This window comes from Cupressus sempervirens, chromosome 7, assembly GCF_028749045.1.
Source record: "Cupressus sempervirens isolate cs-2001-9-10 chromosome 7, ASM2874904v1, whole genome shotgun sequence".
Classification (NCBI taxonomy): domain Eukaryota; kingdom Viridiplantae; phylum Streptophyta; class Pinopsida; order Cupressales; family Cupressaceae; genus Cupressus; species Cupressus sempervirens.
The window spans coordinates 330,480,209-330,506,052 of NC_143124.1; the positions used below are offsets into that span (position 1 = coordinate 330,480,209).

A 25,844-nucleotide genomic window follows, 5' to 3' on the forward strand; every position below is an offset into this window, starting at 1 on the left:
AGGAGCAAGAGCTTGGAGAAACTAAACGGACTTGAGAGAAGATATTGTAAATAAAGAAAAATGTATTGTTATACAATATACCTTGAAAAAGAGTTGAGTTATCAAATACAATGTGAGAGCCCGAATTTAAAGGCCTCAAGGAATCTTCTAGAACTAGCTAGAAGGTGCTAGGAGATAAGTGTGACAACTAAGCATACATCCGCAAAAGGTGGAATGTCCTCGATCAAGGTGAGAGGATAAGTATGACTTAGATAGGAACAAACTCTGATATTGTCAACAACTCCTAGATGGCAACTAAATATCTAGATGCATTTATCTAAGTAAACTTAAGTAAATAAATATATAAATAATAAATAATTAATTATTTACTCTAACACAAAGTATATCAAGGAGATACTGAAAACATTTGGAATAGAAACTTCAAGACTAGTTGGAACACCTATGGTCACTAGACATAAACTTTCAAAGAATGATGATTCTACTAAAGTAAATAAGACATTATATAGGTGAATGGATGGAAAACTGAAATATGTCGTACATAGGAGACCTGCCATTGCATTAGTTGTTGGTAGTGTTGCAAGATATTCTACTAAACCTAGGGAGAATCACATGATGGTTGTGAAAAGGATATTGAGGTATCTAAAAGGAACAAAAGACTATGATTTATGGTATAAGAAGAGTGGAAAGTTTGAGTTGAATGTTTATATAGATGTTGATTGGGATGAAAACATTGATGATAGAAAGAGTACAATTAGATGCTTTCTTTCTAGGTAGAAGATTGATTTCATGGGCAAGTAAGAAGCAAAATTGTATTTCTCAATCCACAACAGAGGCTAAATATGTTGATACAACATTTAATTGTTCAAACACAGTATAGATCAAGCAATTTTTGAAATGTATGATGCAAGAGGTTACTAAAATTGTGGTGATATATTATGATAACACAAGTGCTATAAGCATATATAGGAATCATGTGATGCACACAAAGATCAAGCACGTTGCAATGAAGTAACATTACTTGAGAGAGCTAGTATAAGAAAAAAAAGCTAGACAAGAATATGTGAAGATAAAGGAGTAGATACTTGATATATTCACTAAGGCATTACCTAAGGATACATGTGTATCTAAGAGGTAAGATAGGGTCATTCCCCTATCCGAAGAAAACTAATAAGAGGTACAACATTGCATCAATTGTGATGATCAAAATATCTGACAAATTGATGCAGAAGGTCACACTTTAGGAGTTGCCTAAAGCTATGGAAATAAGGGTAGAAGCATGAGTTGGTGAGACTACAAGTAGTCATGGACAAAGATGATAGAAGGAGAGATATTTTCAAAAATTAGTTTTTAGAGAAACCAATGAGTTACAAGTTACAAATAAAGAGGAAGAAGATGAATATCTAAAGATGTGTGAGAAAAAAGTATGTTTATTTGGTATCAAAATGAAGAATCTATAATTGGTATCATAGAGGGTGAAGTGTAAAGAAGAAAAGAGAAAGCATATCAGAGGTTGCATGTATGAGAATCAGAATGAAACTAAGGATATTAGTGAAGATCTTATATAGATCATAGAGGGAGCTGACAAAGTGAAAACCAAGAAGACACTTTTGTCAGTGTATGGTAACTAAAGGTGTTGTCATCAATGTCAAGTAGGGATATTGTTGGAAACTACAATTGTAATAATTGTTATGTTGTCATTGATGTCAAACCTTAATAGTTAGACATTCTCTATCAATGTAGAGTGTCATATCTATTGAATGATGAAGAGGATTTGGCAAGATAGTTAATTAGATTAACTAGTAATTAAATTAACTAGTAATTTTTTTGGGCAAAGAGAAGTAATTATGATAGAATTACAATGGGTACTTGATCGGTTGGTATTTAACAAGATAATGTGTTGTTTGATCATTATATTAAGTGAAGAAGTCAAATGAATTGAAGTTTAGAAGGAATGATTGAAGCAAGTCAAGAAATTGAGAAAACCACAAGCTTGATCGAGTACCAGTTTACAAGGTCAATGGAGAAGTTGAAGCAGAAGATTAAGGAACTTGAGTTAAAGCCGACAAAAATAGTAATAGCCAAGTGATAGTAGCGATCAAGCAAGATGAAGGAAAAAGTTGAAGCAACTGAACAAAGAGATGGTTGAGCAAGTCGATGCAAGTCAAATGAGCCAATGTAAGTCGAGTGAAGATAGAATAAGTAGAGACTGAGTTACTTAGTGATGATCGAGTGTTGGAAAAATTGATAGTTTATGAACGAATCAAGATTTGAGGTCGACATAGTTGAATTTTTGGATTGGTCAAAACACGTGAAGATGATGATTAATGAGCTAGAATATTTAATGCATGAATAGAGTTCATTAAGCAATCTAAGGTGTGGATTCAAGGAGAAGTTTCCATAATTTTCAAGAAAAAAGTAGAAGGACAAAATGGTAGACAGATTCAATGAATTTGATCAAACCCTAAGAACTACGGTTATATTTAAGCAACAAATAATCAAAGCTACCTATTTAAGGAGGCAGAAGAGATGTTTTATGGTTGATGATTGGTGAATTTGTGAAGGAAAGTGAAGAACAAGCTTGCAAAGGAAAATTGAGAAACTTGGTGAAGTGTGATTGCTTGAAGAGTTGCCAAGTAGATCAAAGATGGAGAATATGATGAAGTCCAATCAATGAACCAAGAGTGAGATGAATGGAGATTTGAACAAGCAAAATGTGTTGTATCTTATCATATCATACCTAGGTGTTACTTTCTAACCATTGTGGTGGTAAAATCCTTTAATCAAGGCTGACCTAGCAATCATATTGTAAATCCTTTAATCAAGGTGACATTCTAATGGGATTTTCTAAAGACCTCTGACCAGGCCACTCCTAATAGGGTGATTAAATAATTTAACAGGGTCACACATAACATTGGGCTTTGTAACCTTTAATAGGGTTGGCTCTTAACTCAGCTCACTTCATAAGAGTGAAAAGTGGTAGCATGTTACTAGGTGGTTTTTTCCAAATTGAGTCTCCATGTTAAATCCTAGTGTCATACATGTGTGAATGTTTCTTTCACCTTTCATGTTATTTACTATTATATGTTTCTATTATTCAACATATATTAAACAAAGAGTTAAGTGATGAATGGACAAGTTAAATTATTGATGAGTTTCTATATTGTCCGAATGGATTTATGAGCTTGTTTAAGTTATTTGAAGTTGTTAAATTGGTATACATAACAAAGATACAATGTCATCAAATTATAAAAAAGATACAAATTGAAAAGCCATGTCAGGAAGATTGGCATCTCTTGATGACTCTCACAAAGAAAGATGTTACACTGAGAGAAAATGAAGAATTCAACAACTCAATGCACTTATTTTTTACCAATGATAGTAAAGGTACATGATAGAAGGATATTAAAATTATTAAACTGTCCAATTGTGATAAGCATAGTAATTGACACTTGTAACAAAACAAACAATAATGCCAATGATGAATAACTAGACAAATATGTACCGATTTGTAAAGGGTATTACATCATCCTCACAATGAATGTATGGGCACAAGAAGGGCTTGTAAATGGAGTTCTTAGTGAAGTAATTGAAATTATTTATACTTCTAATTCCCAACCTCTTGACATTTCAATATATGTTGTAGCAAGGATTGAACATTACAATGAGCGACCATGAATCCAAAATGATTCCAAAATTATACCATCAAATCCTTTATCCTTGGGCATCAAAAGGAAAATACTACTCACAATGTCATGGGTTATAACTATACACAAATCTCAAGTACTGACATTACATAAAGCAATAGTTGACCATATCTAGAGTTAGGTCTCGCCTTCATAACCATATCTAGAGTTAGGTCATTAAATGAACTTTGCATTCAACAAACATTCTCCTTCGAACAGGTGTCCAAAATGCAAAACAATATGTACACAGTAATAAGAAAAAAAGAGGAAGTTTGATTGCAACAACTCTATCTATAACAAATTAACCCACAAAACTCTTCCCCATGTCTACCTCATATTATAGAGCTAATAATTTCTCTCAAATTTTCTTAGTGGTTAAAACATCTTTCTTCTATGTGTAGTAGGTATTGGGGACGTATCATATGCTACAAGGCATATGTACCACTTGACAAGATGCCTTAAAGAGAAATCATCTTATGGACGATTTTGATTGGAGGAAATACATAAATGAAACTTGTTGATTGTGTAGTCTGAAATTGAAATTAAACAAAAAAAGTTCACAAAAAAGTTAAGTTATTCTAAGGAACAGGCTAACATTATATTACTAAATACCTAATGGAAAACTACTTTTAAATTTAATGCTAAGAATATATTTGTGAGGCATGGAATGTGGTGGAATCACACCTCAATGTTTTGATTACCCTCAAGATGTTCACTCCAAAATTAACTTATTCAAGGCGCCCTACTTAGATTCAGAATTCAATTTTCATATTTTTCTTCTACAACATATTATAGAGTGTAAAATATCAATGTAGCCATTACAACTCCTTTTGGTGCAAATGATAAATTATCTTTTTGTGACATGTGAAGGTTATTTCATAAAATTGGTCCACCATTACAAACATTGAATTTGTGTAATCTTTGGGTTCTTCATAGTGCTGAAACAAGTTCCATGTAAATATTAGTCAATAGTTATTTTTGCACAAGTAAAGGCATATGTAACCTATGTTTTTTGAACATGCATGACAATTAGCTTGTGGACTTATATTCTTCAAAACTCAATTATTAATTATCAAAATGAATTCTCTACGAAAATATAATACCTTTAATATTAATTGCTTGTGTTGTAGCATAAAATTCCCCATTATGGGTAATGAACCTTTTTAATTTTAATCAACTCCTCATTTGCAAATTCTAGAAGTTCAACTTTTCCATATAAACTTGAATGTGATAGCTAACCAAGAGCCCTAATGAACCACTCGCTATTGTAAAATCTTCCTATAGAACAAAAAAATGTTTCAATTATCCAATTTTCAACATGGTGAAAGCTCAAATCAACTACTTAATTCTAGGTAAAGTATTTTCCTTGCAGTGCGTAATTAAATGTAGGTACACTATTGCTATTGCAATTTCTAGTAAAACTCTTAAGAAGTTCAATAAACCATTGAAGCTCCTCTTACCTTTATCATACTAAAGAGTAGTTTACAATTTAAGATTTTCCTTCTAGTTATTGGAGTCATGCCCAATTCATCAACTAAAACCACAATACCAAATACCTTTGCATCATTTCTATATTTACCAAATTGTCTATGATTACTTGATATACCTTTGCTTGAGTCTTGTGTCTGGTCTAAAAAACATTCATCCTTGTATCATTGTCTAAAGATCGCTTGTTTCTTCAGATCATGGTCCTTACAAATATCTTTTTTTATTATAATTCTAGCCTCTAGTTTTATAGCTTTTTTCTATTGCGCCTACTCTTCTTCTATCATCATTGCCCCTTTTAATGTTTTTGGATTTAGTAGGAAGTCTTGAGCTTCATTGGCTTCATTGCATATGAAGGATTGAAATGCCATAAGAACTTTTCCATCATCCCTTATCTCTAAAGCCTTTCCTAAAACTATATTGTTATATATTTTTAGATTTATGAATGCAAAAAATGTTCAACCTTTGCACCATTTCTATATTTACCAAATTGTCTATGATTACTTGATATACCTTTGCTTGAGTCCTTCGTCTGGTCTAAAAAACATTCATCCTCCTATCATTGTCTAAAATTGCTTGTTTATTCAGGTCATGGTCCTTACAAACATCTTTTTTTATTATAATTCTAATCTCTAGTTTTATAGCTTTTTTCTATTGCGGCTGCTCTTCTTCTATCATCATTGCCCTTTTTAATGTTTTTGGATTTAGTAGGACCTCTTGAGCTTCGTCAGCTTCATTGCATATGAAGGATTGCAATGGCATAAGAACTTTGCCATCATCTCCTATCTCTAAAGCCTTTAGGGTCCGTTTGGCTGCAGGAATATGAAAATGGGAATAGGAACACTTATTCTCAATTAAAAAATGGGGTTATGTATTCCTATTCTTGTTTGGTTCACCCAGAATTTGATGTAGAATTTACGGACTCAAAATTCTATGTTTTCTAAAATTAAAAAAACTGGGATAGGAATATGTATTCCAATTCCACCTATTTATGTGTAATAACAAATGCTCATTTTTGAGCCAAAATTGGAATACGTTTTCCAATTTTATTCCTATTTCAATTCCAATTTGGTGCATCCAAACAAAGAATTCAAAATTTTAAGAATATACATATGCCTATTCCACTTGTATTCCCATTGCCAAATGGGCCCTTAAAGTTGGGTTTCACTTTTCCATCAGCATCTTCTCGTTTAGTAGGTTTGATGAACATTATTTAGTTTTATTTGGAGTACTGTCAATTTTTCTCGTTTGCCATTCTCTTCTCATCAATGTTCCTTTGTTTTCAAAGCATATTCATATACCAGATCCACATTATGTACTTTGGCCAAGGCTAGTTCATTTGGAAGCTGAAACCTTAGCTCATTCGCATATGTGCCTACTACTTTGCCTTTCATTCTCTTGTATATCAATTATGATTAGCAACCTCATGAACTGTTTGTTATAAATTTTCATCTATCAATCCCTTTTCTTTAGGTTTTTAAAAATTTCTATATAATCTTTGTTAATAATATGAAGGCAGACATATGGCTTAATAATTTTTGTTAATAGCCTGAAGGCAGAAATATAGCTATGAAGCGCTTCAACTTCTTGGGCCACAAAATGATGTTGTTTTGCTCATATGTTGTTTCTGGATTTTATTGCGTGAGTATTTTATATTCTCTTTATATATTCTATTGTCTTGATGATCGATCATAAAATATGATTCAAAACATTAATACGAAAAACATACACTAAATCAAATTAAAAAACAGCATACAAACCTACTATTGTCCTTCCCCAATCTTCTCTTAGTACTCTAGAAATTTCCCGCGAGCGAGGAAGATGAGACTAATTTTGATGCAACAATTTTCACCTTTCCTTTGATCATTTTCATCGAAATCCTCCATCTCAAAATACCTCTTCAAATTCAAGAATCAGCCTATAAATAAATTGGGGCTAAGTTCATATTTAAAGTCTGAAATCCCAATCTCCACTCTTAATCATTGTCTGGAAACAGTCTCAGTGAGCTTCTCCATAGGATCTATCATTTACATGTATTGCTCCTGATCTCTTGTTTTTCTTCAGAGCCATCTACATGCATTCTGGTTTGTATGGATTCTAATCCTTTGAGCCATTCTTAGCTATTATTACTTTGTACCCTTTCATTCCTCCCACCTCTCCTTCCTCAATTCAGATAGACTCCTTTCTGAATCATCTTCTGTCATTCTAAAACTGAAGTGATACAGACAACCCCTGTTTTTGCAAGTCAAATAAGCCTGCTGCAAAGTAAATAATCTAACACAGCAGAAAACAAAGAAAAGAGTATAATACAAATGAGCAATGATGTGTTGCCGCTCTCCAGACAGAAGTGTTTATGACCTGAAAGCTGAAGTGGAAGATGAATTAGTATTTTCGCTAGTCAGAATATTTTGCAATTTGAGCGTCTATATAATTTTGCAAGTTGAGTGTGTTTATGATTGCATCTGCCTGTCAACACAAGAAAGGAATAGCTTACATAAATGTTGTTGCTATTAGTTAGCTTATTGACGGATTAGTATAAGATAAATATTTAAAGGCACCAAGCATTGTGTAGGAAGTCTCCTAAAGATTGCAATCAATGGCTGGCATGTATGCATTTATCATAACAGTGTGTAGTTATCATGGCAAACGAATGGATAGAGAATGAATTCATGCATGTATATTCATAAGCTGCTTACAAGAAGTAACATGTTTGATGAATGTTGTTTGAACAATGCACAATAGGAGCATATGTATTAGGTTAAGGAATGTATAAGAACCACCTTCGAAGAGTTTGTTATAAAATAGTTTTGCCTCAGAAATTACCAATGATTCATGAATGCTGTTTTGTAGTTTTTATCTGTGATTGTGCTGTATTATTGGAGTCTTAATTTAAAATTTAATAGTGTTACACTCCAAGTGTACAAATTTTTCTCTGGCTCTATTGTTCTTTAAATTGTAACAAACAGAATGTCTGTATTCCTAAGAAATGGACTGAGAATTATTGGAATTAAGATTAGTTATGGCTATGAATATGAAAAACCATGAACAGATTCCTTATCTTTGTCATTTGCCATGAACAGATTCTTTTCCTTAGTCATTGTCATGACTTGAATAATTTTGACACTCAGAATATTAGATATAAATTCTATAATTTATAAAAACCAAACTCAAAAAATAATTACCATTTTCATTATTCAATACATCTAAGCATTAACAGCTCTCAGCTGGTAGGACCACAAAATGAAATCAGCCAACAAAGTAATGTAGCATGCATATAGAATCTTGTTGGTAAGCATATTTTGGATACAAATCGGAAAAAATGAAATGAAGGTAAGTGTTGTGAAAAATCTCTAAATTAGTTGCTTGTGAATTATTGATTAAGGGTTCTTTTGATGTACTGTTCTTGTAAAGGGAATCTGAATGGAACTGTGAATGAGTTTATATGATGTACGAAAAATTACTTGCATAACATCTGAATTTGAGTAACGCTTAGGAAAGAACAAAGGTTTGTGACAAGAAATTGACTAGAATAATCAAGAAAGAGGGCTAATCAGCTGTTGTAGAGATAATCTGGCTTTGTCAGTTTAGGCATGCCAATTTCTTCTTCACCAGACAGTGACAACAAGAATGATACCTTTGACGTTGAAGGCCTCAACCTCGCTTCTTGAGTGCACTGAAGGGCAATAAGTATCACTCTCATTGCAATTTTTGAGTCAAAATTCTCACTACGAGTTAACTTGCTGTCTACCAGATCAAAATGGCAATTATCCTCATTTAGACTCCACGCCTATTGCACAAAAGCAATTTCACATTAAAACGGTGAAGAACACTTCCTTCACATTGAAAAATTCTGAGGTAAAAAATATATACCCACCCACTTCACGAGGCTCGGGAAGGAGGAATTAGATTCCACATGTCTTTTGCCAGACATTACTTCTAAGACGACCACACCAAAGCTGAAAACATCTGCCTTGTCAGTTACTTGACCATCGGACTTGCATTCTGGAGCTATGTAACCTCTGCACAAGAAAAAATTAGAACATTTTCTAATTTACATTCTAAAAATTATATTTCTTATGACATGTAGCTTACTCTGTCCCAGCAACTGGTATAGTTTGATTGACGTCATTTTCACTTAAGACTGCTCCCAAACCAAAATCTGCAATCTTGGCATTCAAATTCTCGTCGAGTAATATATTATTGGGCTTTATATCTCTGTGCACTATGCACATCCCAGAATCCTCATGAACATATGCCAGCCCACGTGCTACACCTTGTATTATTTTCAAATGGGTTCTCCAATCAAGGGTCTGGACCTTTAAAGGATCTACAATTGCACTCAAAATCATGTGTAGGCAATGAGCATACATACCATGTCTATGAAGGTGTCCAATTTAAAAGCCTTTGAAGGAAATAATGTTTATTCTTTACTTAGGAACTTACTGAAGCAAAACTCTACGAGGCTTCCTTTAGGTGCATATTCATAAATAAGCAATATCTCCTCTCCCTCAATGCAAAAGCCGAACAACTTTACAATGTTACGATGTTGTAAACGTGAAGCAATGCCCCATTCGTTCATAAATAAGCTCCCTCCTTTTTCAGATAATCTCTTTATGGCAAATTGCTTACCATCTGGAAAAGTTCCCTGTAGTGGAAATGCTACATCATCATGAAACTTACCACATAAAAGAAACAAGGTATAAGTGCCCTCACAATTTACAAATCAAATTGTGAACAATCTGTTTGATTGATTACCTTATATACAGACCCAAATCCTCCTTCTCCTATCTTATTATTTGGGTGAAAATATTGACATGCGATCTGAATTTCATTGAATGAGAACACAGTTGTTCCTCGAGCTAAATCCTTCATTCCTTTTTGCATGACCAAACGCTCATATTTTTCATCACCCACTGTTTTGCTGCCTCCTCTGATTCCCCGAACAATGCGTGAAATTATTCCTCTCCTTTGATAATGATTATTGCTCCTATGGCTAGCAATTTGTGAAGAGTGACCATGATTCCAGTTAAAGGGTTGGTCATGGTTTGTTTTCCGTGAGTTGTAAGAAATTGCATTTCTATGAATTTGTCCTTGGAATGAAGTTTCGGGGACATCTTTCGCAGACTGCAACAAAATGCCACCTGCTTATGCAAAGATAAAACTTCAAATCTAGTAGGGTATCCAACTGTTAACCTGAAAGATTGAATCTGTAAACAAGAGTGAGAAATCACCTGGAGCTTCAGAAGTGGATTGAAGTGATGTATATGACATAAAAGAAAATAGTGTCTTCAGTTGCACTTGTAACATAATATCTCTGAACATACGATCTACTTGTCCTCTTAAAAAATTAAGATCTTCCCGTATCTTTGTAGAAAGCAGGAACCTGTAGAATGTTTTTGAAGATAGCATCAATACCAAACTTTAAACCTGAAAGTCAGATGGAGATAATATGCATGATCAATGTTCAACCAACATTTGTTATGATCTATAAATATTATACAGTTGTGTCAAACCTAAATAGGACAGTATTGGAAAATTGAAAACCAATAAAAAAATGGAAGTCATGGCAAACAAAAAGGCCTTAACCGTTAATTTTAAGCTCTTTTGTAGTGAATGGGAGCTCAATACTGTTTTAGTTATTTGTAAATTATTCCCGTTTAATTCAAATTTCCTTGAATGGAAGCTGAGATGGAGGTATGCTTAATGGGATGGTATATAATCTCACTTTCTTGCTATGATAGGTGCCATGCAGAATAGTCTATGATGGGTTGAAGGGGATTTTAAACGTCTTATGACCAGTGATTAAACAGCTGGAGTTGATCTTGAGGGACAGTGACCAATAGTAGCTCCTCCTGGTTGGGTTTGGGAAGGTAGCTCTATGATGCCTATCTGTTCTGAAACTTCTGTACCTATACCATTCATAGTGTTGGGGTGATTCCTCCGGTTTTGTGAGTCTTCCCTTTTTTTGGTTGTGAAGTCCAACTGTCACAAACCATTCAGCTTCCATTTTTTAATTCTTTCACCTGCCAGTTAGGTAAACTTGAATGGAATATTTATTCCTAGTCCATTCTGGTGAACCATGTAATTCGTTGTTTCTGTGCAATTTGTATTTTCTATTTTATCTGTTGTAGGTTTATGTTGCCGTGTCTTTGCTTTATCTGCTTGCCAATTGGTATCAAAGTCAGCTTAGAAGCCTCAGCACCTACAATATGACTTTAAGGAGATTGTGGAGATAAGCCACATGCAGACAATCAAATTGGATATTATGTTGAGTTACATCCTTAAATATGGGGAACAAAAGAATACATAGAAAGAAAGCCCTACTCCTCTATTATTGAAAGCCTTATGCATGCCATGGTTTGCACAAGATCCAACATTTCTTATGCATTGGCAGTGGTTAGCAGATATAAGAGCAATAGAGGAAAATTTATTGGCGGGCTGTAAAATGGATTCTGAGATATTTGAATGACACATGGCACAATGTTTTGATGTTTAGAGGAGAAGATGCACAACTACAAGCATTTGTTGACTTTGACATATTGGTGATTTGGATAAAATACAATCAACCATTGGTATGTGTTCAGGGCAGCAATCAGCTGGATTTCTAGATTGCAGAAGGCAGTGGCCTTCTCCACCACAAAAGGAGCAAGGGCCCTCTATATAAATCTTGAAGGTGACTGGTCCACCTTACACAAACAAGCTTCCAATATATCTAATGGAATATCAACACCATTGCTGAACCCTTGGCTAATCTTTTCTAGTGCATTCAACCACCATTGTCCATCACTGAGCACCACAATTCGATCTGAATTCCCCACAGGTTACCAAGGTCACAAGCTCTGATACCATTGTAATGCACCCAACCTGCTCTCCCAGCCCAAACTATTGGTATAAGCAATATACAAAATGGTAAGCCCTAGTTGGACTACCCCTGATGATACTCCCAGGTGCACGTAGCCTGAATATGGTAGGCAAAAAAAAAGTTGAACAGTATGCCTAGTGGTGACATACGAAATGTTAGCGGCAGGATGTCATATGATAAGATACCGTAAAGTGATTGTCTTAGCCGTATGGCTAATTCTCCTTCCAAGGTCTACTTCCTAGAATCATCCAATGGTTCCTTTACTCAGCTAGCCTTCTCAAGGCTCATATAAAGGACTTGTCCCCTACCTTCCCAAGGTCTTCAATAGGACAATCCCAACTAGGCAAGTAGAGTTCCAAACCCACTCTTTCTAATTTGACCTTGCACTTTAACTTTACCCTAAGGTCTCTATTCCCACAACCCCTCTACCAACTAGAATTTGTGCACAACCACATCTGCCACCATGGATGAATGAGTTCCCACCCTTTCTTGATTCCACATATGCCAATGGACTCTTTGAACCCAAGCAACAAAAGCCACAAGTTGATTTTTCTCAGTTAGGCCTAATAGGAGACCTAATTCTATTAGCCCTCTTATTCGAGTATTTTGGTTCTTTCTCCTTATCTTCTGAAGTAACATATGTTTGAAGAGCATAGTTGGATATCCCTTTGGGGATTCTAAACCATATGACAAAACCAGTTGTCGGCTCTACTCCCAACCCACGTAACTTAATTTGGGCTTAAGCAAGCCTAATGGAGCATGATGAACCTAATGCAGTAGAATGACTTAAAAGCCTTCACCAGTCAACTCAGCTCTTGTCTTGCGCATTCAATTAGGATCTGTACCTCCTAAGGAAACTCCAATCCACCATTGGCTCCAACACATTCATCCTCTATCATGCAAATGTTTGCTTCTTCCTTACTTTCCTAGCTCACCACCACTCTGTGATCAGCCTAGGCCATCACCTAACAAACAGGGAACCAATGTTTGCAACCTCAAATCTTGCATGAACCTTTATTATACATTCCATCCTAACATTCCAAGAAGACTAAAAAATTTCCACCGTGGAATGCTAGGGTATGGCCATTTTGAATCCAGACCCTAGGTTCTTAAGGGTATTTAACCAGTTTGGCTTCAAAGCCATGACTCTCCCTCCACAAAGCTCTTCATATGCTCAACCACCTTTGTTGAGCAAGTAACTCACAGGGCTAAATCACCATATAAGTTACAAGATCAGATAAGACCGTACATGACCATACACAACAAGAAAAGCACAGAAAAACAGTAAAAACATTGTACCCAGTTAGGAATCTTGCTCAAAAAGATTTTTAATTGCACTCTGTAACCTTCTGTAATTGACTTTCCAAGACATTTATCATGCCTTGGATCAGTTACAACCGATTGCAACTAATTTGTGCAAGAAATTGAAAAAGTTGCAAAAGTTGGTCAAGCAAGTTTTGTGCAATTTTACATCTGTTAAGCAACTGTGCTCATCCAAATTCTTGGTCACTTCTAAGTGTCTCAACTCACCTCTAGACCCCTAATTATACCTAATTAGACCAAATGCAACCTGTCCTAAACATTGGGTGCCCTTGGAAGGCTCTGAGCCATAATTGGCCATCACCACTCCTATGGGTCCTTACTACCAAAATGAGCTTTCATTAAGGATTGAACAAATAAGGTTCACAGCCTTATGGCCTTATTACAAAACATAACACTAAGACACCACTCCTAAAGCAATCTAATTAGTGCCCCTGCACCAAGTTACCACTCTGGTACAATGTTTTGGTGCTATTCATACGGTGATGTTGGGTTGTAGGTATGGTACAAAGAAGTGTGATGTCTGGAGGTGGATGTATAAGTGCAGGCTGAGTGTATGATGATGGTCATATGGTTACTAGCAACTCCAGACTGTTATACAGATCAGCCTTCAACATAGACGAAGAATAGAGTATGCAATTAAGAATATATATACCAATTACTAAAGTGGATCGCCATAGGTTTCACCAGTTTGGTTCGCACATGTAGAAATTCTGATTCAATGATGATAGCACTTCATATTAGAATGATTTCAAATGGATCAAGAGTAGGATACAGATTTCTCTTCGAATGAAGACTTTTACAGATTTGATGCACAATGTGAAATATTGTAGTGATATTTCTAATAGACTAGCGTGGCTGTGAGCCATTGAAAGTGTGAATGCAGAGTAAGCAGGATCTTCCATCTCCGAAACTGCACACAACTACCTTCAGTTTTCAACTTCTAGAAATAAAAAAGAGTTGATACATTCCATGAAAATTTACAATGCCCAACCAACTCCATATAAAGGCCTCCTAGAGTTTAGAAAGTTACAACATAATTCAAGCTGACACTATTTTATTAGTTTATTATTTGGGCCCCTCTTAAAAATTAATTAAAGGTTTATTTTAAATTCTGGGACCACTTAATTAGTTAATTTAATTAAATTATTTTATCAAAATTAGGGGACATCACAAAAGGAGCTAAGAAGATGTTCTGCTTGCAATGGTCACTATCCAAATTGGGAAGTAAAGTATAACGACAACAAAAAAGCAAAATTATCAACAAAAATGCAATTTACTTAGCAAAGATTCAATATCATTTTATCAGAGGCGTTCTTGAATATCATTTTACCAGAGGTGTTCTTGAATAGGTTAACCTAACGTTGAGAAGATTCCCACAATCCTGCAGATGGATCTGCTAAAGTTGACACTAAAGAGAAACTGATGTTCTGAAGAGCTTCTCTTGGTTCAGTAAATATGCGACAGTATGATTTCAAGTGGGAGATTTGTTGGTTGTGAAGTCCAACTGTCACAAGCCATTCTGCTTCCCTCTATTTTTTTCCTCTTCAATTTTTACCATTGAATTACATTAATTTGAGGAATGTATCATATGTTCTATGAAAAACTTATGCATTGATGCAATTGTTAAAGAGAATAAATCCCGATTTTTTTTCTGTGATGTAGTGAATTATGATGAACCATGACAATTTTTATTTTCTGTTTAATCTGCTAGTGATTTATATTGCTCTGTTTATTGTTTTTCGTAACACCTTGGGTCAATAATTGTCTCTAGGGGCTAAAGTGGACCAATTATGTGATGTATACACAGGTAAAACTATTTGATCTGCAATATTCACAGGGCTGGGATTATCCCTTCTGTTCTCTGAGTTTTCTACGGATCATCAGATTGCCTGAAAACCACCATTGTCAAACCACTTAATGAAGATTTTGAAATCTGGTGGAAGCTCAGTAGTTGTCTCTAGTGACCAAGGTTTTGACCTGGACTAAACTAAGATTGTGTCTAGTGTTCAAGAAAAAAGAGAAGAAAATTGTGTCTAGTGCCTGAATTTTAATCTAAACTAATCTAAGAAATATAGGGCTCAAGTATAATAGGAAAATGAAAATATATTTAGCATGTCTTACTGAATTCAAAGGATGAATGTAGTAACTTCATTCGGCAATAAATCATGCAGATGACAAGGAACACATACTTGGATATTTTCTTAGATCGAATGACAGAACAACACATCATTGCTCCAGTAATTATCAAGTAAACACCCTCGGACATCTTTTCTTTGATCTCCTTATGCAAATGGGCCTTGATTTCGTGGAGCTGCTTAATACATTTTGCCAAGTCATTCATCCCTCGAAGAAGATCTAGACATTCTCTATCGTTTGATGAAATTTTATCGAGTCTTTCAAGAACAATCGCCACTGCTAATAGCCCCACTGCACTCCAGTGAATATTGCTCACTCCTCTAAGAACATCCACAGCCACTGTTCTTGCATCAGTAGCCCATGTGCTTGAGGATAATGATTTCTACAAAAAGAAAACAGTGCAACTACACTTCTTGTATTCAAATGAGCAAGACACAATTAAACAACATAATCGCAATAAAGACTGCCCAGATCTAAAATCTTGAATAAATTTTATCTGCAAGGAAATCCTCACCCGTCCAATTTGACAGTACCTGATTTGAAAATAACTTGGAGCCCTCGGAGATCCGTCCTTGTAATAGTTCGATAAACCCAGAAGAAGCAGGCTGCACAAAGTCGGAGAATTCCGTACTACCTTCACCCTTGTCACTACGGCAGCTCTATCATTCAAAACAAAATATTCTGGTGATTAGAGTCCTCTGAGACGCGAGTTTCTCATTTTTTTGAGGATCCAGATGTAAAAAGTTGAACCAAGTCAAAGAATTTCATGGTTAACCATTTCAAGCTAGACCAATATTTCAGCATGTCGTGGCCTAGGAGACCGGGGAATTGTTTTTCCAGTTCACCTTGAATGTTTTTCATTAAGTTACACACGATCCACCTTATATATTGTCTGTTAAGTTCGAACTTTCCATCCCTCGGTTTGAACATGTGACCTCCAATATGGAGTGCAGACGCTTTCAGTTCCAATCAAATCATTTCATATTACAAGATTACACTTCCCAAAATTATTATATCCTCTTTAATTTCCAACTTTCCGCAGACGTAATCTGGGGCTACTGAACTCATGGGTATAGGGACTAAAACATCAGAGACTAAAACCATGAACAATTAAAAAAGGTTTGGATGGTTTTGCATACCTTGTCAATTACTGTGGTAGACAAAGCAGCATCAATATGCTGTATAAGAAGCTCCAAGTCCATTTCTGTTCCATATTGACTGCCGGGATCGGAATCCATTGAATTAAATTTTCGAGGCGACGTAGAAGACTGGCAAATTCAATCTCCCAACTTGACGAAAATGTTGTACAATGTTAACCCGCCATTTAAAAAATAAACAGAAGAGATTTTAGGTTTACAGTTTCTTGAGGCACACGATTCAGACTAGGGTCAATGAATTGAATACTGAAACATAAAACCATGTAAGTTGTATACACGTTGGATGCATCCAGACTGCTGTAAGGTAATATTGTATAGTCTATCAGTTTTCAGTCTCTGCGCTACTTTAAATTGTTACTGTTTTCCAATTATTTATAGGGTTTCAATGCATTTTCTGGTTTAACCTTGTAAAATACCTGACCCCCTTACGAAAGCTCATCTTTACCGAAGAAGGAGAAAAAATCCCGAGTCAAATTAAAAGTTAAAATTTTAACATTTTTCAGTCAATTGCTGTGATATATAGAGCGAAGTAAAGTCTACGAGGCAAATCATGAAACTCGTCTCATCTAAATTATTTTCCCATTGTTTGCCAGGCGTTTGATTGTAAGTTTATATTAGATTAGATTTCGTGATGAACAGAATGGTTGATTACAGCGAAACCTTCCAAAAGAAATATTCTCTTCTTTCAAGTCAACTCAAATTTTCATTAAAAAAAAACGGGTAATGCCCAGTTGGAGTTTCGAGAACTCGATTTTAGCCAAGCTCGGAAGCCAAACTACGACTCTGCCTCTTTTTGACCCAGAACGTTCTGCGCACCAGCACAGAAGATCAGTGACAAGGACATTAATTTGTTTTGAAGTTTTGATAGAAAGTTGTAAAGATGAGATGTATGAAATTAAGATATGTAAATTTTAAAGATGAGTTGTGTGAAATTAAGATAGGTAAAATTTAAATATATTTTAATATTTTGTAAGGAAATATGTTATTAAAATTATTATATTAAAAACATCAATTTTTAGAGACCGGAGGAAAAAATTTAAAATTCTTTACCTAATAGTCATATGGAGTGGGGTGATGTGAGTATTAATCTTAACTTCTATCTTTTTAGATTAAATTTGACAATCATCTATATGTCAAAATTTTTAATTTTATTATAAATAGAATATACTATTGAAAATAATCTAATAAACACCATAAAAATTATAATCTTTGGAGATATAAATCAATTTTTAAAAAAATTAAAAATAAAAAGTTCAAGTTAGTGAAAAAAATAAAACAAATGGAAAAAAGGGAAATATAAATAGTTTTTGGTGTAGTAAATTAAATTTTAATAATTTTGTAGTGGATATCTATTGACATTTCTTTAGATAGATTTATTTAAGATATCTATACTAGTTAATAAAGTCATAAGGGCAAAGTCCTACGTTAAAGGGTTGAGCCTAGAAGTGAAACACCCTTAAACTACAAGAGCAATGACCAAAGAAGGTAGAAGGTCTAGTTCATTTTTATTTCTTCAATTTATTTTAATACTAGCAATTGCACATGAGTGTGCCAAGAGATTGAAAGGGCCAATTATGAAAAAATAGGTCTATATAGTTTATAAATTTATCATTTATGTAAGTCATTTTTTACATATCTTAATAATCTCATTTACTATATGTATCCATGTCTCTTTGATTTATCCATTGTACACTAAAGTGATTGCTAGTTTATTAATAGATAAACACAATGAGACCCCCTAATGAACTTCATTACGAAAAAAATGCACATTAGTATCTACGTCTTCACGTGAATGTCACCCATGTGGTGGACCCAGAGTCTTCATGGTTGTATAGGAGGGAACTTCTTTGTTATGATCGACATCATTGAGAGAAAATATCTACATCATGATGGCCTATTAATGTGAACAAAGGACAAAAGAAAGATATTAATTGTCAGATCATTGTAGAAAAATAAGTCACTTCTCACTCCACTCATAGACCTAATATAACTACTTCACGACCCTTCAAAGTTGGAACCATTCAAGATATTCTACAATTCTACACCTTGAATATAATTGAGTAAATTTAATTATTTTTCAGTAATTTAATTTTAAGATATCATGTATAAACCGTAGGGTCTATATTCACCACTCAAATTAATCGAACAAGCACTAACCTTGTCCTTCTATATAACAATTATAATAAGAGAAATGGATGGACGATGTTAATATCTAGGTTAAAGGAAAACTGAATTTTACAAGGACAAAATCTTGGTGAAGGTTAAATTGATTGTTCTCCAAAGTTAATAAAAAGGAATTTAAAATGTCCAAAAGCATGCATAAGGTCCAGGCTTCCCATCAATAGTAGATTGAAGTAACAATTGTAAGGGAAAAGATTAAATTGATATGGTTTACATAAAAATTGATTAAAAGGTGATGCAAGAGCATCTTGGGTACTTTAGCAATCTTGCATCAACAATTATTTATTTATTTATTTATTCATTTTATTAGTAAAAGACAAAGTGCCCTATATATTATATTCAAAATAATTTTACAACAAAATTAAAACCGTTCAAAGTGCATGCACTAAAGAAACAAGAATGGGGAAGAAAACCCTCAATGTAGTTTGGGACATTTATGTCTTGATTACATCCAAATACATTTTCCTTCGTGTCTTCACAAAGGTCTTTAAGAGGGCATACCCTCCCATGCATTTAAATTAGTTTAGAAATATCTTTACAACTATCCTTCCTATCCAAACTTAGAACATATAAAGGCATCCCTTGATATTTGGAATCTAGGGAAGACAAGCCTTCCTTTTATATAGTTGGATGTGATGTACATGTCATGATTCCTTCACATGGATTAAAGAGAGGTTTATGGCCTTTGAATCACATTCTTTGAAGTGTTGATGCTTCTTATTCAAAGTCATTATCTGGTTTACATTATCTTCTTTATGTTTTTGTTTTACACCAGCTTATGATATCCTTGCAACTTCATATTCACTTCAAGCCTACAAATGATTTTATTCTCCAAAATGTTGTAGTTAATATTTGGTCTATTTTTGTTAGAACTATAATTGAGATATTTTTTATGTTTTCACTAATGTCAAACCTTTCTGGTAAGACATTTTCTAACAATGTAGAGTGCCATATTATTTGATTGATGAAGAGGATTCAAGAAAAGAGAGATAAAAAGATGAACTAGTAAAGTGATTGAGTGAAGAGGAGTAAGTATGATGGAATTACAAAGGGAACTTGATCAATTATCATTTGACAAGATAATATATTGTTTGATCATTGTATTTAGTGGAGAAAAAAGATGAGTTGAAACTTATAGAAGACATGACTGATAGAAGTCAATGAAGAAGTCAAGCATTGTCAAGTAGAACAATATTAGTCGAGTGATGGTAATGACTGAGCAAGACGAAGGTAAACTAAAGTAATGACCAAGTACAACAGTGGTTGAGCAAGGAAATGTGAGTTGAGTGAGACAAATCAATAGTAACTGAGCTACCTAGTGATGACCAAGATGAAGAACATAGTGATGACCAAGTGTCAACAAATTAACAATTTGAGAAAGAATCAAGATTTAAGGTTGACATAGTTGAATTTATAGAATGGTCAAAATGTGTAAAAGATAAAGATTGATGGAGTAAAATATTTAATGTGTAAATTGAGTTTGTTAAAATGATCTAAAGTAAGAATTCAATGAGAAGTTTCCAAAAGTTTCAAGGAAAGAAGTAGAAAGACAAACGATGGACAAATTCAATGAATTTGAGCAAACCCTAAGATCTATAGTAATGTTTAAGCAACAAAAGATTAAACATGTCTATTGAAGGAAACATGTGAGAAATTGTATGGCTGTTAGACTGGTGAATTTGTGAAGGAAAGTGGAGGAACAAGAGTTGCAAAGAAAAAGTGAGAAGTTTGTGTATTGAGATTCCTTGAAGTATTGCCAAGAAGATCCGAGATGGAGAATGTTATGAAGTCTAGTCAATGAATTAAGAATGAGACAACTGGAGATTTGAATATTCAAAGCAACTTGTATTTTATCATATCAACCTAGCTGATACTTTCTAACCATTATGGTAGTAAAATTATTTAATCAAGGTTGACCTAATAGTCATATTGTAACTCCTTTAATCAAGGTGACATTCTAATGAAATGTTTTGAAGACCTCTAACAAGGTCATTCCTAACAAGGTGATTAAATCCTTTAATAGGGTCACACCTAATGATGTTTTTTGTAACTCTTAATAGTGTTGGCTCTTAATCGAGCTCACTTTATAAGAGTGAAAAAGTGGTAGCATGTTAAGTTTGGTGGCTTTTCCCAAATTAGGTTTCCACATTAAATCATGGTATCATACTTGTGTGAATGGTATCATACTTAAATCCCTTTATCTTAATTAAAAATATTTAATTAAGGAATCCCTCCCAAAAATGTTTAAATCTTATTTAAACATTATTTCCTTATTTATTAATTATTTAATTAATGAATTGACCAAAAATTTTAAAATAAATAAAAAATTTATTTTTTGCCCAAAACTTGGCCAATTTCCTTATGACCAATAACCTCTTCCAAAATCTTCTAATCCTTCTTTAATTTCGATTAAAGGCTGATCCCATCATTTCCTACCCCTAATCCCAACTCAAAATATTTAATTAAGATTAAATATTAATCCCCATGTTTATTAAAAAAGTTTTAATAAATATCTCTTCAACCCAAACCCTTGAAATAAATAAAACTATATTTATTTCCTAAAAATCTAATTTATCCTCATCCTAAGAAGTTCTAGACTCTTCTAGAAAGTCTTCATCCTCATCCTAGGAAATTCTAGACTATTCTAGAAAGTCTTTATCCTCATCCAAAATCTAGACTCTTCTAGAAGATGTCTTTAAACCTAATCCTAATCCCCTCCTAACCTTGTCACATTCTCTAAACATGGGTTAAAACTTACTAACCCAAGCCAAAGTTAACAAATATCTCCTCCTTCACCCACCCTCATTAAATGCCATCCACTTGCCTATCCCTAAGCTAATCCTAAACTATCCTAATCCATCATCTAATCATTTGCACAAGCCTAAGCAAGCTTAAAACCCTTCAAATCAAGTCCAAGTCGAAATTGCTCTCATCACCCTCAAAATATCTCAACCATAAAACTTTATGAAGCCCACTAGGCCATAAATGACTCTTCCAAGCCCTTTTATTGCTCTTACAAGCACTTATGAAGGGTCTTTATGAAGATTTTATCCCTTGAGCCTCCTTTGTTGACTCATCCTTCCCCTTTCCTCCATCCTCTCACCATGTGACATGTGTCACTCCTTGATTGGTTGTAAGGAAGCACAATCCATGTGCTCTCCTCTCATGCAATCTAAGCCCTCTATGAGCTTTTTCCCATCCTTGCATCTTAGCCCTCAATCCTTCAAGCCTCTTGCCTATAAATTGGATCCCCTCCCAAGCCATTTTAACACAATCCATGAAGTAAAGTTATAATGCTATTTTGAGAGCCAAATCCATACTAAAGCCATCTATCCACACCAAAAATCCACAATCATCCATTGAAGCCTTTGAAAGCATATTGAGCATACATCCTATCCATTTAGATAAAGCTACTCAACAAGAGAGCTTCTTATTGAGAGAGTCCATTAATGGCTCATATTCTCAATTGAGAGCTCATCTTAGTCTATCTTGAAGTTTATGAATTTTGTTTAGTTTGTAGAAGCTTTATTTAAATTTTGTTTCTATTAGCATACTAACATTGCTCATATACAGGTACATCTTGACCTAAGGATAATTGATTCCTCCCACTCCCCCTTAGTTATTATAATCATTCTAATAATTGGTATTAGAGATTTTGTACTTGCAAGGAAAAGTTGGAGGGACTTAAGTTAAAGACCTAGATGTATAAGAGAGAAGTACCCAAGCTAAACAAAATTAACTTCCCAGCATGGAAACATTTGATTAGTTTGCATCTATTTGGAGTTGGATATTCTTCACTATACTAATTGGACAATGACTACATTGAAGTACCCAGACCCATGAAAATTGAGAAAATGAAAAAGAAGTAGGAGCATAATCAAATGATGATAGATCTGACATCTTTGCTAAGTTATGTTGAGTTTGATGATGTGAAGGATTGCGCAACTAAAAAGAAAATGCAGGCTCAGTTGGCACAACTTCATGGAGGAGACAAAAGTGTGTTAGGGGATAAAGCTGAAAGTTTGAGTGGCAAGTTTTATGATATAAAATTGAAAGGAGAAATTGTTGCACAATATTCTAGCTGAAACCTTGAAGTGGTGAATGAAATCAAAGGTGTTGGAGGAGACATAATTGAAGAGACTATAATCAACAAGGTATTAAGGACTTTACTTCCTTCTTATGCCATTAGAGTATCTGCAATACAATAACTGAGGTGTACACCTAGTAATGATCTAACCCTGGATAGTTTAGTTGGTAGACTCACTACATTTGAATTATTAAATTTTGATAACTATATACCTTCTAGTGTTGAATGCTCTTTCAAGTCTCAGCTAACCCTTATAGATCTAGAAGAAAAAAAAAGTTCAAAGAGTAAGCTTGTTGACAATGATAGTAAATCAAATGATGACCTTGATGATCTTGAAGCATTATTAGCAAAAAGGCTAGTAAGAGGAAAAGGAAAATACAAAGGTAAACTTCTTATAATTTTTTTTACATGTAATAAATTTGGTCATATTGATGTGAGGTGTCCTGAAAAAGGTTAAAAGGAAGAAAGGAAAGACAAAAATAATGAGGTAGAAGAGATTATAGAGGTAACTGAGGTAACCAAAACTACAAGGGAAAAGGTAAGAAATATTATTATAGTAATGAAAAAGATGGTTTTGAAAGTGACATTACTACATTTGGGCCTAAATTGCAATGATAGGCCATAGCAATTATGATAGTAACCTTTCGCCCAACTGACATTAGTCAAAATTGGCTCCCGTTGGACAAGTGTTAGATTTTTCTTGTCACAAGTTGCAATGACAAGGGTTACCATCACAATTGCAATGCCTACAAGTGTCATAAATTGGGCTATCTTTCTGGCAAATTGTTCATTTTCACTGTACACATTGCAACAAAAATCTATCAAAGAAACCATCACAATTGTGACATCTGTGTGATAGAAATGCTATGGGTCTCATGGAAAGCCGTCAAAAACCTTTGTCGTCATTGGGATGGGCATGTGGCAGCAATGTTGTGGGATCGATGGCCAGCCGTCGCAATTGCGATGTCATGTTGTATTAATAAAAAAAATAGTAGCCAATGTTGAATAGCTATGATGCAATCATAGGTTAATATTGAGCTTCACATGGTTTTGAAAATAGTTTAATATTCTCTACTACTTAGAGCCAACCATGTGAAGGTGGAAACTCATTTGCTCCCTTCCCCCAACATCTAAAATCTTTGTTAACATCTAAATAAGAAATGATCAATGTTTAAAGTACAAAAAAGGTTCCAAACCTACAAAAGTGACATCACTTTCCCATCCCACTCTAAATCAAGAAGCACATGCAATTACAATCTTTATGCATGAACAATAGGCGAAACTTAAAAAAGGCAACTCAATCACATTTATTTTATAGGTCTATTAAGTTTAAAATTATAGACAATCATCATGAAAAATGCTTGTGATGGTCTATTACTTAAAATACCTAATTAAAGACCTCTATAAAAAATGCAAACCTGTTGCAATTTTCAGCTCTATCTAATATCATATGCATAAGAATTGACATTGCATATTGAACTACGATGTCCTTCTACATTGCCTTAAACCAAGAGATTCATAAATTAGTTGTCATACAATCATAGGTTATTGTTGAGTTTCACTTGGTTTCAAGAATAGTTTAATATTCTCTACTAATCAAGGCCAACCACATGAGCTTATATAATATTTAAGAAATGATCAATCTTTAAAGTACTTGGAATGTGGGTGATCCCACAATAATGGGTTCAAGTTTTTGGCCAATTTTGACACTAAAATCAATATTTTTGCAACAAACTTCACATTTGAGTGACTATATCTCTAAAACTATAAATAATTTCAAGATGACATAATTAGTGATTTTTAGTACTCTATTCCTACTTTGTAACCATATTTTTTAAGCTCAAATTTTTTTTTTTTTTTAATGTCAATTTAAAAATCTCCTCCGAAAAGTGGTACATAATAAAATTCAATATTTTTAAAGAGTGACAGTACATTTGACACAACTTTTTTCTAGAAATGATAATGAAGTAATTCTTTTGGTGTTAGATTTGTAACATCAATATCCAGAAGATGCATTTGGTTTGATTCATTTTGGGTAAATATTGTATAGTTTATGAAGTTTTGAAATGACACCAATCATAATTTAGATGTACGTTCATTTTGACATAGATAATTTGAAGTCAATTTATCATAAACCTATATATTTTTTTGAATAGAAAGCTATCTCAATGAACTATTTCCTACATATTTTTCAAAAAAAATTGCACCTAATTTACTGATTTTCTCGAAGTGTCGAAGTCAGTTGATGTTGAATCGGTAATGAACCTATGATGAGTTAAACTCATATTTGAAAGTTTTAACGATTAAAATATGTATTACAATTATAGTGATTGGAAAGCTTGCTCTGAGCAGCACATTTTGAAATATTTTATTTTATATTAGAAGCTCATTCTTTTGCAATTATGAGTGTCAAAAGAGGGGAAAAAAAAAAACAGGGGCAAAATTTTCTTATTTTTAGACATTTTCTATGAACACATGTTCGTTATGAACATACGAGTTATAATTTCTTGACCACCGAAAATTTAACAAGACATGTTCGCATGAATATGTCTATTTTATTGTGTTTGTGCGAACATGTAAAAAAACAAAAAAACCTGACCTTCTGAAAAGCAATTTAAAAATAGTGACAACGACAAGCAAATCTATACAGCAAAATTTTTATATGGTTATTGCGAAATTTATCTTGAGGCAAGGGGTAAATTTTATTTTTATTTTTTGATTTTATAATGGGAAACAAGAAAGGAAGGCAAAACAAATATGCAAGAAAGAGATCCGATGAAGTAGAACAAAGAAATCTTCAGAAGATTGTGACACGTTATCATCAAATTAAACAAAGTGAAGGAAATGTTGAAGAAGGCTCAACAGAAGTAGAAGAAGTGCATATGGGAGAGAGTTCAGGGACACTTCCTATGGAATCTCAAACAATGAAT

General features: G+C 33.9%; 1 protein-coding gene across 1 annotated transcript; it reads right to left on the bottom strand.

Annotated features, from left to right (window-relative positions):
- Positions 1-8,505: 8,505 nt before the first annotated feature.
- On the bottom strand, positions 8,506-17,455 carry LOC149546773 (uncharacterized). Its single transcript, XM_089791352.1, has 9 exons — positions 16,629-17,455; positions 16,023-16,148; positions 15,543-15,871; positions 10,400-10,551; positions 9,924-10,309; positions 9,612-9,813; positions 9,261-9,495; positions 9,043-9,187; positions 8,506-8,955 (listed from the first exon to the last, which is right to left on the bottom strand). The coding sequence occupies exons 1-9, from the start codon at positions 16,725-16,727 to the stop codon at positions 8,719-8,721; spliced, it is 1,911 nt and encodes a 636-aa protein (XP_089647478.1). The 5' UTR covers positions 16,728-17,455; the 3' UTR covers positions 8,506-8,718.
- Between the last annotated feature and the right edge of the window lie 8,389 nt (positions 17,456-25,844).

What these genes read in the sequence shown, in the direction of transcription:
- LOC149546773 (XM_089791352.1), bottom strand. Translation starts at nt 16,727, where the DNA reads ATGGATTCCGATCCCGGCAGTCAATATGGAACAGAAATGGACTTGGAG. An exon ending in ATCCACTTCTGAAGCTCCAG is followed by an intron (nt 10,310 to 10,399) that starts GTGATTTCTCAC and finishes TTGCATAAGCAG; the next exon opens with GTGGCATTTTGTTGCAGTCT. An exon ending in ATACCAGTTGCTGGGACAGA is followed by an intron (nt 9,188 to 9,260) that starts GTAAGCTACATG and finishes TTTCTTGTGCAG; the next exon opens with AGGTTACATAGCTCCAGAAT.